The 14,015-nt window shown below is 36.9% G+C and overlaps 1 protein-coding gene across 1 annotated transcript; it reads right to left on the bottom strand.

Annotated features, from left to right (window-relative positions):
• Positions 1–89: 89 nt before the first annotated feature.
• On the bottom strand, positions 90–7,543 carry LOC129923202 (uncharacterized). Its single transcript, XM_056013231.1, has 3 exons — positions 7,270–7,543; positions 4,624–4,906; positions 90–1,112 (listed from the first exon to the last, which is right to left on the bottom strand). Exons 2-3 carry the CDS (start codon positions 4,859–4,861, stop codon positions 220–222), a joined length of 1,131 nt encoding a protein of 376 aa, XP_055869206.1. The 5' UTR covers positions 4,862–4,906; positions 7,270–7,543; the 3' UTR covers positions 90–219.
• Between the last annotated feature and the right edge of the window lie 6,472 nt (positions 7,544–14,015).

The following is a 14,015-nucleotide window of genomic DNA, read 5'->3' as shown; positions in this document are numbered from 1 at the left end:
TTAATAATATTAAAAGATCTCTTGTAAAACATTTCGACTTTTTTTGAAATTTCAACAAAGAATTTTTATTACTATGCAATAGAATAAACTTTTCTTCTTGTCTAGTATATATAAAGCGTTTATACTAAGAAATATAGGTACCCAAGTATAGATACTATAGTTAGCGTTGAAGCTGTACATTGATATGTGAGAAGTAAACCTAAAAGCTATGGATTCATATCACTTCAAAACTTTTAACTGTTTAGAAACACGCCACAATTTGTTGAACTCGGTCTTAAACTTGGAGCTCATATTGTAGAAAATTAAAAAACTAACGCTCGAGTTAATTGTCTCCAACAGAAATATAACATCGTGAATAATAATGAAAGTATGTTGGTATTTGCCTCGCTCGGTGAACTCAGGCTCAACCATGCGCGCCATAACTACCAAGTTGTTTGGCATGTTGCAGAAGATGAAGACTGACGTGATAGTGACGACCATTTTGGTTAGCTTCCCTTCCTTTGTGGCGGACTCTCTTCCGGTGACGGGGACAGATTTTTTCTCCTTCGAAAACGACTTGCCAGATTGAGCATTGTTTCGCCAGTTCACCGAGGCCTTGACCTTGATGACGAGGACAAGGGTGCAGAAGACAACGATAAACATGCAGACCATAGGTAAAGCGACGAATCCTAGGTAGTAGACCATGTCGTCGATGACCACCCCTTTGGACAATTCTACCATAATGTAAATGGAGGCGTTAACTTCCGGGAAGAAAACCAGAACAAACTCGTTCCGGAAGTAGGATGTGGAGTAGCTGAATACGATGATAAAAAACACACCGGAAGTCAAGACGGCCGTTCTTTTTGGAGTAAACAAGATGCCGACCTTGAAGGGCAGCACCACACATAGACATCGAATGATGGCCACAAGGGCTGTCAACCAGCAGGTGGAGTTGATGAAGAACAGCCTAGGGATAACGGCAGTCATTACCAAGAAGCTGAGCGGCTCAAAAAGAAAGTTTGGCGGATTGGCTTCGTTAATGATGCTGGTGATAGCGTACCACAGAGCTAGAGTGACCACACACATGTCTGACACGGCCATTCCAAGAAAAACGATATTGATGCTTTCAGTCACTGTGGAAGTTATAAATAAGAATTATAATTACTGACTATCATATTCATACATTAGCAACTTAGATTCGTTTTATGGCATTTAACTCATATCCGATTTCCGACATTGAAAATTGTTTGAATACATACTGAGCATTTTTAACACTCTTTTAAAATACAGTTACCCTACTTCATGTTTCGTTTTTGATGGTCAATATCTTGTTTACACTATTTAAGCAATAAAATACCGTACCATAGAAAAAGAACTGAAAGAGATGAGGATAAATGTGGGTATAAAATAAGGTAGCCTCATGAAAAAAAGTAAAAAACAATAAAAGAAGATTTGGAAGAGATGTTGAAATAAATGGAAGAACTAAACAATTCCAACGTTTGAATTATCACTGTCGCCAACTAGATATTCAAAACACTCCCTACTTTATCTACAACAGAAACCATATCAATGATCTTGTTGCGGTTACAGGAAAGCAATACAGGGGCGCTCCGCTGTAGCCAACCCGGACTTAGGCTGCTGGTCATCAGCTGGGAGACTGTGCTTTACGTAAATGCCACGCCCGGTCAGTATAGCCTTATGGTCGATGACATGCAGGACCCCTTAGAAAAGGCTTGGAGGGGGGGATGGTGAAGAGCCCTCAGTTCAAGTCTTTCTGGTAGTCAAACTGGACTTTATCCAAGGTACAACAGAAACAAAAGTATCGTTAGCTATAAATAGCCAAGCGCCACTCATGCGAATCTCAGATACGAATGATTTAGAACTTGCGAGCACTGGCGGATCCAGAACTTTGGAGTGGGGGGGGCGATTTTTTTCCAAACCCTAACCCTAACGCCCAGTAAACCCTAACCCTATGCATAAACGTGCGTACATCTATCTATATATATATATATTCGATATATGAGAATAAAATAAGACTGTTTCTCAATCTTCGGCGAAAAAAAACAGAAAAAAAAACAGTCTTTCTCTTGCAAGCTTGGGGGTCTGGGAGAGCGCTGTAAGCTTCTTCAGTGGGGTTCGGGGCGTTTTCTAGCATTTTTCTCTGCAGAAACGCATTCTTCTGACATCTTGCATTTTTCACTGCAGAAACGCATTCTTCTGACATCTACAGCTCATTATTTAACAGTGGGGTTCGGGGCGAAGCCCTGACGCCAAAAGCGTTTTCTTGCATTTTTCACGGCTGAAACGCATTCTCCTGACATCTACAGCTCATTACTTATTAATGGTGTTCGGGGTGAAGCCCTTACGCCAAAAGCGTTTTCTTGCATTTTTCACGGCTGAAACGCATTCTCCTGACATCTACAGCTCATTACTTATTAGTGGTGTTCGGGGCGAAGCCCCGACGCCAAAAGCGTTTTCTTGCATTTTTCACTGCGGAAACGCATTCTTCTGACATCTACAGCTCATTATTTATCAGTGGAATTCGGGGCAAAGCCCCGACGCCAAAAGCGTTTTCTTGCATTTTTCAAGGCTGAAACGCATTCTCCTGACATCTACAGCTCATTACTTATTAGTTGTGTTCGGGGCGAAGCCCCGACGCAAAAAGCATTTTCTTGCATTTCTCACTGCAGAAACGCATTCTCCTGACATATACAGCTTTTTATTCATCAGTGAGGTTCGGTTCGAAGCCACGACGCTAAAAGCGTTTTCTGGCATTCTTCACTGCAGTAACGCATTCTCGTGCCCTACAGCTCATTATTCATTCTATTATAAAGTGCCTTTTGAATAATGAGAAAAATATTCTAATATGAATTTATAGTCCCTTAATACATTGCAAATAAAACCGATTTGTTCTTTGAAAAGATTAGATACCCCACATATTTAGATTAAGGTTTTGAGGATCGCCGCCGAAAAAAAAAATATTCGATTAATAATATTCAATAAAATTCTAGCATACATTGTGAGTTATAGTCCTAAATTTATTTAACTAGAAAAATATGAGATAGAGTAAAGGTTGGAAAAAGTCGACTAGGAAAAGATTATCTGGCTTTTGAACTTATCTCAACCGTGACAGTTATATTGAAAAATTTTGTTTGAATTATAACTTTTCCAAAGCAAAGTCTTTCTTAAAATAGTTATGATAAATTCATGTCAAATTACACAAACTCTGTCTGCTATTGATTGCATTTTGCATTAAAGAATAGGGGTTGGGCGACTCGATATAAGAATTTACTTTATAGCATATATAAATTATATTAGTGACAGATTTTTTTAATTTTGTAATTTCTTACTATAATACAAAAAGAAAAAGTATTGATTTGTCCGATGGGGGGAAGGGGATTGCATGTATCGCACTTCCACCTGTTTATATTATATAGATATTCGACTATATTTGTTCACATACTATGATTTCTCCATAAAAGTAGGACCGCCCCCCACCTCAAAGGGTTTAGATGGGAAGGGCGGTGGAGTTATTCGCTCTTCCCCCTTCCAGTCGGCCAACAGGTGAACGAAATTATATAAAGACCGGTTAAAATACCAATAACAAGTTTTAATCATATAGATATTTAATTGATTCTGTTAGCAAGCTGTGATTTCTACAAATAAATAGGACCGCCCCCCCCACTCGAAAGTTTATGGTGGGGGGGGGCGGATTGATGCCATCGCCCCTCCCGACCTTACCAAATCGGCCAAAATACTAGAAGGGGGGGGACGAAATAATCTAAAAATAGGTTGAAATATAAATAATTAGTATATATTATTAACATAAGTAATAAATTCGCTTACAAATTGTGTGAATTCTATACATTAATTCCTTCGCCCCCCCTTCGGGGGGGGGGCCGAGTGGGGGGGGGGGGCGATCGCCCCTACCGCCCCCCCCCCTGGATCCGCCAGTGCTTGCGAGTCGTATATTTTCAAATAATTCTTTGTGTAGACTTAGAACTATTATTTAAGAATGTACAGCTCCTTTTTTTTTGTTCTCTTTTCTCATTTGAAGCCAAGAAGAAAAAGTGACAAACTTACATCTGGAGTTCATTTGCCAAAGCTAAAAATAGAAAAATTTTTTTTAACCACTACGGAACGTACAAAATTAAGGCCCAAATCATGTAATCGTCTGCTGAGTCTCAGTAGTCAAAATACTGTTCGTAATTTAAGGGTTAATTGTTTTTAAAATTTGTTCAGACATGTAAGAGTTAACTTATTTTATTATTAATTACACCATTCGGAAATGTGGAACTGTTTAATTCAATACTTTTCATAAAGCGTCTCAATCGACAAATGTTAGCACTGCTACAATAGCAGAATTGAAATATAGGATGCCTAATTTCAAATAGGGCTCTCGGGTCCCAATCCCGGAATGGCTGAAAAATTCGAATTTCAGGATTTTCAGGACGCCCCCACCTCTAATGAGCACCTGTTATTAATTGTGGAATGTCGGCATCATGTGCTGACCACATGACACCCTCCTAAACGTCGGCCACAGAAACAAACGAACTTTAAATTATCTGCCTCATCGAATCCCAAGGTCTGAAGCGGGCACTCACTTAATTAAAATTAAGGATTAAAAAAACAACAACACTGTACCTTGATGAGACAGCACCACGATGGTTGTTACATTGGACAACAAACCAAGAAGACTGATCACACCAACCAGAAAATTGCTGCATACAATGTCAAAAATTCGGAAAGCCACCTCGGTGCTCAGGTCAGCTATGATCAGTTGCAGGGACCCGTCCTCTGGGGTGGTGGCGCTAGCAGTGGTAGTGGGGACAAATTCGGACGCCATTGTTGCTGTCACTTCAAGGTTTACACTTGTACTCATTGTAACAGCAGAGTTGCCAAAGGAATAAATCAGCGGCGTATCATCCTGGTTATGGTAAACAAAAAAGCATAAAGAAATATAAAATAAAAAAAAAACAAAAAAAGAAATATAAAATAAAAAAAAAAAAAACAAAGAAATATAAAATAAAAAAAACAAACAATTTCATTAAAAAAAATTATGTTATATATGTCTATGTTCAAATAGAAGAAGAGAATACTTTATTATTATCAACCCACTCTGTCTGTCTGTCTGGTAAACTGTTTGTACACATTCTTTCTCCCACACCCAATCTTGGATCAGGTTGATTTTTTGCACACTTATTTCTTTTACCTGACAACACAAGAATCAATTTAAAAAAATTATTTTGTTTTCTATCTCGAACAACGGAAAGACTTTGTACTTGACTGAAGTGGCGGTATAAGCTGAGTTAGTCGTCGTCTGAAGCTTAGTGAACACAAACATGAAATAGAAACAATAGATAACTATATAATTTTCTATGTTCATACACTTTTTTTTTATATAAATACATTTAAAAAGCGATTGCCCAGATTCCCCGTCCCCTCCCCCCACCCCCACGTCTTTCCAACTGGTGCAGACAAGTGAGAGGATCATAGCGTATTGAGAAAGTTAAAAAGCATGAAATTGCACTCGATGTCAATGTTTCTTTGTATTCAGACTAAATAAATAGATGCTCGTAAGCATTTTGTGCAGGTCTTCTGTAGACTTAAAGCCCCAGTCCAATGCCCTTGTCAAATTATGAGCTGGACTGTTAATGGAAGAAGCTCACAGATAAGACACCTTGCAAGAATGAAGCATTACAAGAAATAAACTGAAAGAGAAATGAAATACCATCATCAAGTTCTTAACAAAAGAAACTGAGTTTAAAAAAAAAACATTTACAAAAATATTACTTGTTTTTGTTTCGTTATTGGAAATAGAAAAATAGCGATTGGCTTAAAGCTATTTTTAGAAGGAAGCGGCTTTTCAATGGTGGTCTCTGGACGTGTCACTGTCCAGTGTGCTCAAATAAAATCCATCTCTACATTCCACGGAGTCTGGATTGAGATATTTTTATTTGAACTCGGAAAACAGCAAGTAAACGAGGAGGACATTTTATTGTGTCAAGAAGTTTTGAAAGTTTTTTGGAAATTAAATTTGTTTTTTGGAAATAGTACAAACTTTATTTGCAAATTATTATTAGGGAAAAAACTTATTATACCATTAGCATAAAAAAATTATAAAATCATCGAATGTGCAAAAGATAAAAAAAAAATGTCAAATACACTTTATTGTATAGGGGAAGGGAGGGCAACCCCTTTTCTACCGCATTAAAAAAAATGGGGACGGGGGGGGGGGCGCATATATAAATATTTCTTGAACTAATTTTACAAACGAGTTTTAAATTTTTTCCTATTTTTGTTTACAACATAAATGTACAGTAGTACTTAATATGAAGTATATAACTGCTTACTATTGTTTCAGAACCATGGAACTAGCTTACTGGTTGTTCTTTTTTCTTGTCACTCATCGATCGATTCTAACACTAGATTGATTTTCAAACAAAAAAAAAAAAAGCTCGTTCGCAGATGAATGCGGTTTCAAATAATGTGAAAGTTTAGCAGCAAGTTTTTAAAGTGAGTAAATACAGTTTCTGGCACCCATAAATCTCCCGTGGAAGAACTGACTGAAACTTCTCTTTTGGGCCATCTTGTACAAACCAACCCAACACTTTCAACACATTTCTTCATAGCATTGAAAAAATATTGGACTGTCCTTGTCTCTTTGAGTGAATTTTTCGAAATATTGCCATTTAAAATAATCTTCATTAACTTTAAACTTTCTAGAATGACGTTTAGAGACATTGTTTCTTTAGTCTCTTCATTATAAGTGATAAGAATAAAAACAATCAATTCTAGATTTCTATAGATATTTGAAATTCTTTATTTTTAATATATTTGCCTTTTTATATTTGTAATGTGTGGGCACACCTGATTTCTCTAGGTGTCCGCGGGCCGCATAAAACACGTCGGCGGGTCGCATGTGGCCCGCGGGCCGTAATTTGGCCACCCCTGGTATAGGGCATACATTATATATTCTTCCCCATGGGACTCTAGTGGGGCATATATTTAAATATCCTTCCAACCGGTTTAGAAGCATTGCTTTTAAGGCTTTCATAAATTACAAAGTTGCAATGTGGTCGCTAGAACCACACGCTAGGCCACAAGATGATAGTAGGCAAGAGATTGTTGGTCGCAGGGTCAGCAATCTAGAGTAAAAATAAAAACTGTCTCTAAAATCTCGAGATCGACGGCAGTTCACCCAAGCGCTCTATTCCATTTCTTGATCTACACTTAACCTGTACAATGTATGTGTCAAATAACTTGTCTTAGATGGTTGTTGATACTCACAATTTTTTGTTCTCTTAAACATATAAACTTAAAAATTGAACTTGATCACTAGCTCAAATAGTATTGAAGAGAATGATCATTCTAGTCATTGGCCAACATAGTATCAGTGAAAATTGGAAGTATTCTCATCTTAGTACAGATCAAATTAAATTGTTCATTTAAAATTATCAATCATTTGTAAAAGTAAGGCAATTTTTAAATAGTGAAGGTGTTGGGCTTGACTCTATTTAAGTCGAAGACCAACAGGTCATTCTTCAAAATGATTGCCGTCACCTAATTCGTTCAAACTGTTCACTGTCTTCTTTAAACGAATGCGGTATGTAATTATTAGGCTGCTTCGCATCCATATCGAGTCATTAAGTAATTACGTCTTACATTGATTGATCTGAGATAATTGCTTTACTAAGGTGTGAATATTAATTAAACGTTGCCAACTCTCAGTGAACGCTGAAGCAGAGGGCATGCAAGAAAGTAAGTTAACGCTTTTTCCAATTTGACACAATTATGTGTTTCTTTGTATCTGCCAAAAGATTTAAAAAAAAAGGTTACGGCTCAGTGATGTTCCTAAATCATTAATTAAACTTGCATCGATTTGTTCGGTTAGCCTCCCTCTTTCTAATCAAGAAGATTAGTCCTAAATTATTCATCTAAAAAAGGATATTAGACTAACTGTAGTCTTTAGTTCGACTGTAACCCGCATAACGCCCGAAAATTGAAAATCCGAATTTATCTAATGAGGAATTAAACATAAAAATAGACTTTGAGAATATAGACTAATAGCGAGTGCAGATTACCTAGATTCACCTTAATGCAGATGTCAAGCGAGTCAGAGTAGATCTATATTTGTCTCTTTGAGCTGAAAAACTTGTGTCTTTTAAATCGAGTACATTCTTGAGCAAGCTATAAAAAGACAAGCAACTGGGAGAACATCTTTCTTGACAGATTCATTGAGAACTGAGACGGAGTAAACGTGTAAAAAAAAAATTCAAATACGCCATCCCCAACAATCTGTTGATAACATGGCTATTGTGGGCTTCAGGACTGAATCATGCGGTGATTATTCAATCTGTTTCCGAAATTTTTGTTTACAGAATGTAAAAAAAAACTTGTGTTGTTACGTAATAGCAGACTAGTTTTACGAGCAGAAATAAATATATAGAATGCTAATACCTGGATAAACATCAATATGACCTCATCCAGTCGCGATAAGACCATGAATCATCTCATGGAAATTAAATAAATGCCTAGGCATTAGTTTCGGTTTGAATTCAGAGTTTTCTTTCTAATAGGTGGGTAGCCATCCAAGGCTAACGAGTCCCTTCTGCCCGAGGCTTACTGGTTTAGGTTCCAGTTACTTGACTTCGCTCTTCATCCTGTTAGTTTCACTGGACACAATAACTGAGTCACACGTGAAGGCCAGGAGTTGGACTGATTGTCACACTGGCGAATCCAGGGGGGGGGGGGGTCGGTAGGGGCGATCGCCCCCCCACCACTTGGCCGACCGATATGTGAACCCATTTGTATATTATGTTGCACACACACTCTAATCTCAAATTTTATCATTAGTAAATATCAAATGAAAAGGGTTGTACTAGGTGGAAGAGGGGATACACGCAATCGCCTTCCGCCCATCGAACAAACCAATGCTTTTTCTTTTTGAATTATAGTTAAGAAATTATTAGAAAAATCTGTCACTAATATACTTTATATGTGCTATAAATTAAATTCTTATATCGAGTCGCCCCACCCCTATTTTCTAATGCCAAATGCAATCATTAACAGAAATAATAAAAAGGAGCGAGGATTAATCGTTTTCATTCTACCGCCCCTCCCCTTTCCAGACGAAAACATGATGTTTTGAAACAAAATAGTCAAATATGGCGACAGAGTTTATGTAAGTTCACATACATTTTTCATAATTTATTAAAGAAAGACTTTGCTTTGGAAAATTTAGAATTCATACGTAATTTTTTAGAATAAGAGTAACAATTGAGATGAGTTCTGAACCCAAATATTCTTTTCCTAGTCACCTTTTTCCAACCTTTACTCATTCTGCTATTTTTCTAGTTAAATAAATTTGGGAATATAGCTCATAATTTATGCTTCAATCCTAAAAATGCAAACAAATTTAGAGTTAATTTCTCCTCCCACTTCCGAAACTTTTCGTTAGAGCTTTGAATTATAGTTCTGTAACAAAACAAAGTTACAAACATGCTTATTGAACAAAATGTATCACAGATGAACTTAAAAAAAAATTATTATTCTAATATTTTTTTTTTTCGTCGGCGATCTTCAAAGCCTAAATCTAAATATGTGGGGTATCTTCAATTTGTTTTATTTGCAATGTAGCAAGGGCCTTTCTAATTCATATTAGAATATTTTTTCAAGTAAAACATTATTGAAAAGGTCATTTTTAAAAGAATGAATAATGAACTGTAGATGTCAGGAGAATGCGTTTCAGTAGTGAAAAATGCAAGAAAACGCTTTTGGCGTCGGGGCTTCACCCCGAATCCCACTAATAAATAATGAGCTGTAGATGTCAGAAGAATGCGTTTCTGCAATGAATAATGCTACAAAACGCTTTTGGCGTCGGGGCTTTGACCCGATCCCCACTGATAAATAATGAACTGTAGGTGACAGGAGAATGCGTTTCAACAGTGAAAAATGCAAGAAACCGCTTTTGGCGGCGGGGCTTTGGCCCGAACTCCACTGATGAATAATTAGCTGTAAATGTCAGGAGACTGCGTTTCTACAGTGACGAATGCAAAAAAACGCTTTTGGCGTCGGGCTTCGCCCCGAACCCCACTAAGGAGCCTTACAGCGCTCCCCCAGACCCCCCGAATTATAAAGAGAAAGGGTTCAATATGTCTGGGTTTTTTTCTTCGCAGAAAGTTGAGAAACACTGCTTTTTTTTATTTCTCATACATATACATATATATATATATATATGCTGTACTCACGTTTATGCATAGGGTTAGGGTTTACTGGGCGTTAGGGTTAGGGTTAGGAAAAAAATCGCCCCCCCCACTCCAAAGTTCTGGATCCGCTATTGGATTGTCAGAGGCTATTTGAGAGCATACCATTGGAAGCATTTTACAGGTAGTGTTATGCTTATTTCCATTATCACTTCTTGGTATTATTTGACAAAAGGAACGCTGTCGATGAAACAGCTCACTTTTTCAGACATTCCTAGATATGGACATCAGACAACATATTGATCTGGGAGACATGAAGCTTAATAATACTAATAATACTACCACTACTAACAATCTTTATTATCCATAAGGGAACCTTTCTTACAATTTGTGCATTACACCCAAACAAAACATTATAACTATAAAAGACCAACATATACATTCACACCAGACTCACTCATAATTGATATGTGAAAGGTTTATATCAGTTGAATTCTATTTAACGATTGGATTACGAGGGGAACAAAAGAGTTTTTGTGTTTGTCTTTTCTATCGGTGTCTTGTATCTCTTCTGTGATGGTAAAATCACAAAAATCCTGACCAATGGGTGATTATTTTTCCTAAAATCTGTTTATCTTTGTTATGAATGTTTTTTCAAAAAGTTGCCAAATGGGGTTTGTTTTTTGCCAATGACCTTACCAGCAGCATTTATGGTTCTATGAAGTTTTTTGTTTTTGTTTTAAATCGATTGCTTTTGACTTCTGTAAGAACAGCTCGTAGTCAAAGCAAAACAAAAAATCCATAATACGGTAGCTCTTACAAAAGCTGATCTAGAAATTAATTATGCCATACTGATGGAAGTTACAACTTCGGTAAACATGCTTCCTGAATCTCTTTGGTCAAATAATAAGTCATTATCCTATACTCCTAAGTGAGCTATTCTTGTATGTATATTTGTATGTATGTATACATTTATTTATTTATTATTTCGAAAACGGCTATAACGATTTTCTTTAAAATTTCAAGATAGGTGTAATATTAATCAGATATCAATTCTCAACTAATTGGCCATATCACGAAAACTCGAGCTTGACCGTTATATCAGTTTAAACATGTTTCATCTTCTTAAGACTAAATTTGGCTTTAAATGTCCAAAAAGGGAATTCAGCTCTTGTCCACACCAACTGAGCTCGGGAAACACGCATGAGTGAGCTCGATCACGTGGTACTAATGTAAAATGAATTTGTTTTATGACACAATCTTAAACCCAGTAAAATTGTGTGCATCTGTTTATTCTGCAATTCAAACGTGTGCTATTCAGTAATTCAATATTCTTATTCAGTGCAATCTATTCCAACTGGTGTCTATTATCCTAGACCGTTAGTGTCACTAGATTTAAATCTGGAGTTTGAAGTGTTTCCCGAACTGTAATTGTTTAACGGAACATTTCACACATTCTGAGAATTGAGCGGAACACATTGATTATTTTTTAGGTTGGATTATTTTCTATTTATTTAAATACAAAAATCAACATAATCTAAAATAGGGATTATGATTTATTTTCAAATATAAAACTATAATAGAATAGTGACAATAGCAGTATACAATTGACTGTTAACTCCCTTTGATGATATTGAGTCTTCCAAGAACAGAACTACTTGGTATCAGGCACGGCGAAATAAAACTGTCTTTAACAGCCCACTAAGGCCGCGTCAGACAGTCCAGTCTTTGCCCATTTGGGAGGCCCGCTAATCAGACGTGACGCAGGAGCTCGCGACCAACCGTCGAGCTGGTGTCCGCTTTTACTTGTGGTTTCCTTTGTATCTCGCACAAGGGAAAGAAATTTTACTTGACTGAAGTGGTGGTATAAGCTGAATTATTCCCCCTCCCCCCCCCCCCCGAATTTTTTATATGCTTTTAAAAACCAATTACAGTAAAATCCACCCATATCTCAGATATCTCTTGCGCTCTATACCCCCCCCCCTCCCAATTTTACCAACTGATCCAGATAAGTGATAGGATCATAGTGTAATGAGAAAGCTAAAAGCATGAAATAGTGTTAAACCAAAACAATTGGTAAAATATTATTAATTGCACAGAGTCATTGTTGTTGGTCGAGATCTATTACAAATGTAATTAAATGACTGATCCAAACTAATTGATACAATTAGAATTCACATAAGCTTTTTTTTAAAACAGTATTTTCAATGTTTTTCTTGTTTTTGTTCTGCATTTACTGTGGAAATAATATACATGTAGGCATATTAATTAGATCTAACTACTCCGAAAATTAGTGGAACAACTTTTCAGACATCGCGGAACCATAGTGTTCTACGAAACACAGTTTGAGAATCACTGCTTTAAAGTGTAAACCACAATTAGGGTGAGTGAGGAAAGTCACACAATTCGATGAAGCTTTAGTATAGCCCCGGGGTCGGCAACCTGCGGCTCGCGCGCCACATGCGGCTCTTTGGACGTGAAGCTGCGGCTCTTTACTTCCATACGTAAATATTATTTATTTTATCGAAACATTTTTCAAATAGTTCTGAATCTTTTAACTAAGAAAAGGCACCGATTCTATCTCTCAGCCCCATTACACGTGTCGTCAGTCGTCGGAAGCTCTCAAATGACGCCATGGTAGGATGTTTCTATGTAGGTTTTAATTCGCTTTCGACGCAAGACGAAACGGTATCTTCACTGCGTGCTTTGGCTGTGACGTATAGTTTGTTGTTTTAAGTAAATGAGTTAGAAGCGAATGATCTTCTCAAAGTTAGAAACAATCTACAAGTAATGCTAATCTGGCAAGCTTTGCGGTACCAATAGAAATTGCACAAAAAGGCAAACCATTTTCAGATGGTGAGTATGTCAAAGACTGCTTCCTACGTGCGTCTGAAGAACAGTTTTGTGATATCAACAAAACAACAAAAACAGAAACCTTGAAAAAAAGTCAAAGCTATGCCACTATCCGCTAAAACAGTACAAGATAGAATAGCTAAAATATCTTCAACATATTTCCAGGTGGAAGATATTCAACTTTCTTCTGCCTTATCACTTGCGGCCTAAAAGGCACGGCACAAGTTGCCCATTTTGTCTGGTATATGTCTTCCCAAGGTCCAAAAGAAGATCTTCCACGATTGCTACTCTCATGACAAACTAGAGGGGAAGATAGAGTGAATGCCGTGCAGACATGCCTTGAAGACAATAAGAGTTAAATAAAATCGTTTAAGCAGCAACTGATGGAGCCAGAAGTATGACAGGAAAAGTTAAGGAGCAACAACGATTCTTCGAGCCAAATAAACCACCGAATTCTTACATTTCTTATTCTTACATTTCACATACAGGAAGAAGCGCTTTGTGCCCAAACATTTATGGCAGAAATAGTTGAAGTCATAAATTTGATAATCAAGATTGTAAACATCCACTTATCAAAAGCACTCTACCATCTTCATTTAAAAGAACTCTTTAACGAGATGGAGTCAAAGTATTCCGACCTCCTTCTTTACAATTAAGTGCGATGGCTTGAAACATTTTGCTTTGTGCTTGTATGAAATAAATACATTCCTATATGAAAAAGCATTAATCACCCTGAATAAGAGAACGACAAATGGTCGCAAAAATTTACTTTATGGTGGATATAACAGGGAAAGGAAATGAGCTGAATCTAAAACTACAAGGAAATTGAAACCCAGGCTACGTTTTGGTAGAAGAATTAGTTTATTTTGAAGAAAAAAATATTATTTTTTTTGCAGAAGATATGCACTTACTTCATTTTCAATGTCTAAAGCAGACTCGCGATAAAAACCAGTGCAACTATTGACACAAATTACTTTA

Source organism: Biomphalaria glabrata, chromosome 15 (assembly GCF_947242115.1).
Source record: "Biomphalaria glabrata chromosome 15, xgBioGlab47.1, whole genome shotgun sequence".
Classification (NCBI taxonomy): Eukaryota; Metazoa; Mollusca; class Gastropoda; family Planorbidae; genus Biomphalaria; species Biomphalaria glabrata.
The sequence above is the reverse complement of the archived record's forward strand: the minus strand, read 5'-3'. Positions and strand labels throughout refer to the sequence as shown.

What these genes read in the sequence shown, in the direction of transcription:
- LOC129923202 (XM_056013231.1), bottom strand. Translation starts at nt 4,861, where the DNA reads ATGAGTACAAGTGTAAACCTTGAAGTGACAGCAACAATGGCGTCCGAA. An exon ending in CGTGGTGCTGTCTCATCAAG is followed by an intron (nt 1,113 to 4,623) that starts GTACAGTGTTGT and finishes TAACTTCCACAG; the next exon opens with TGACTGAAAGCATCAATATC.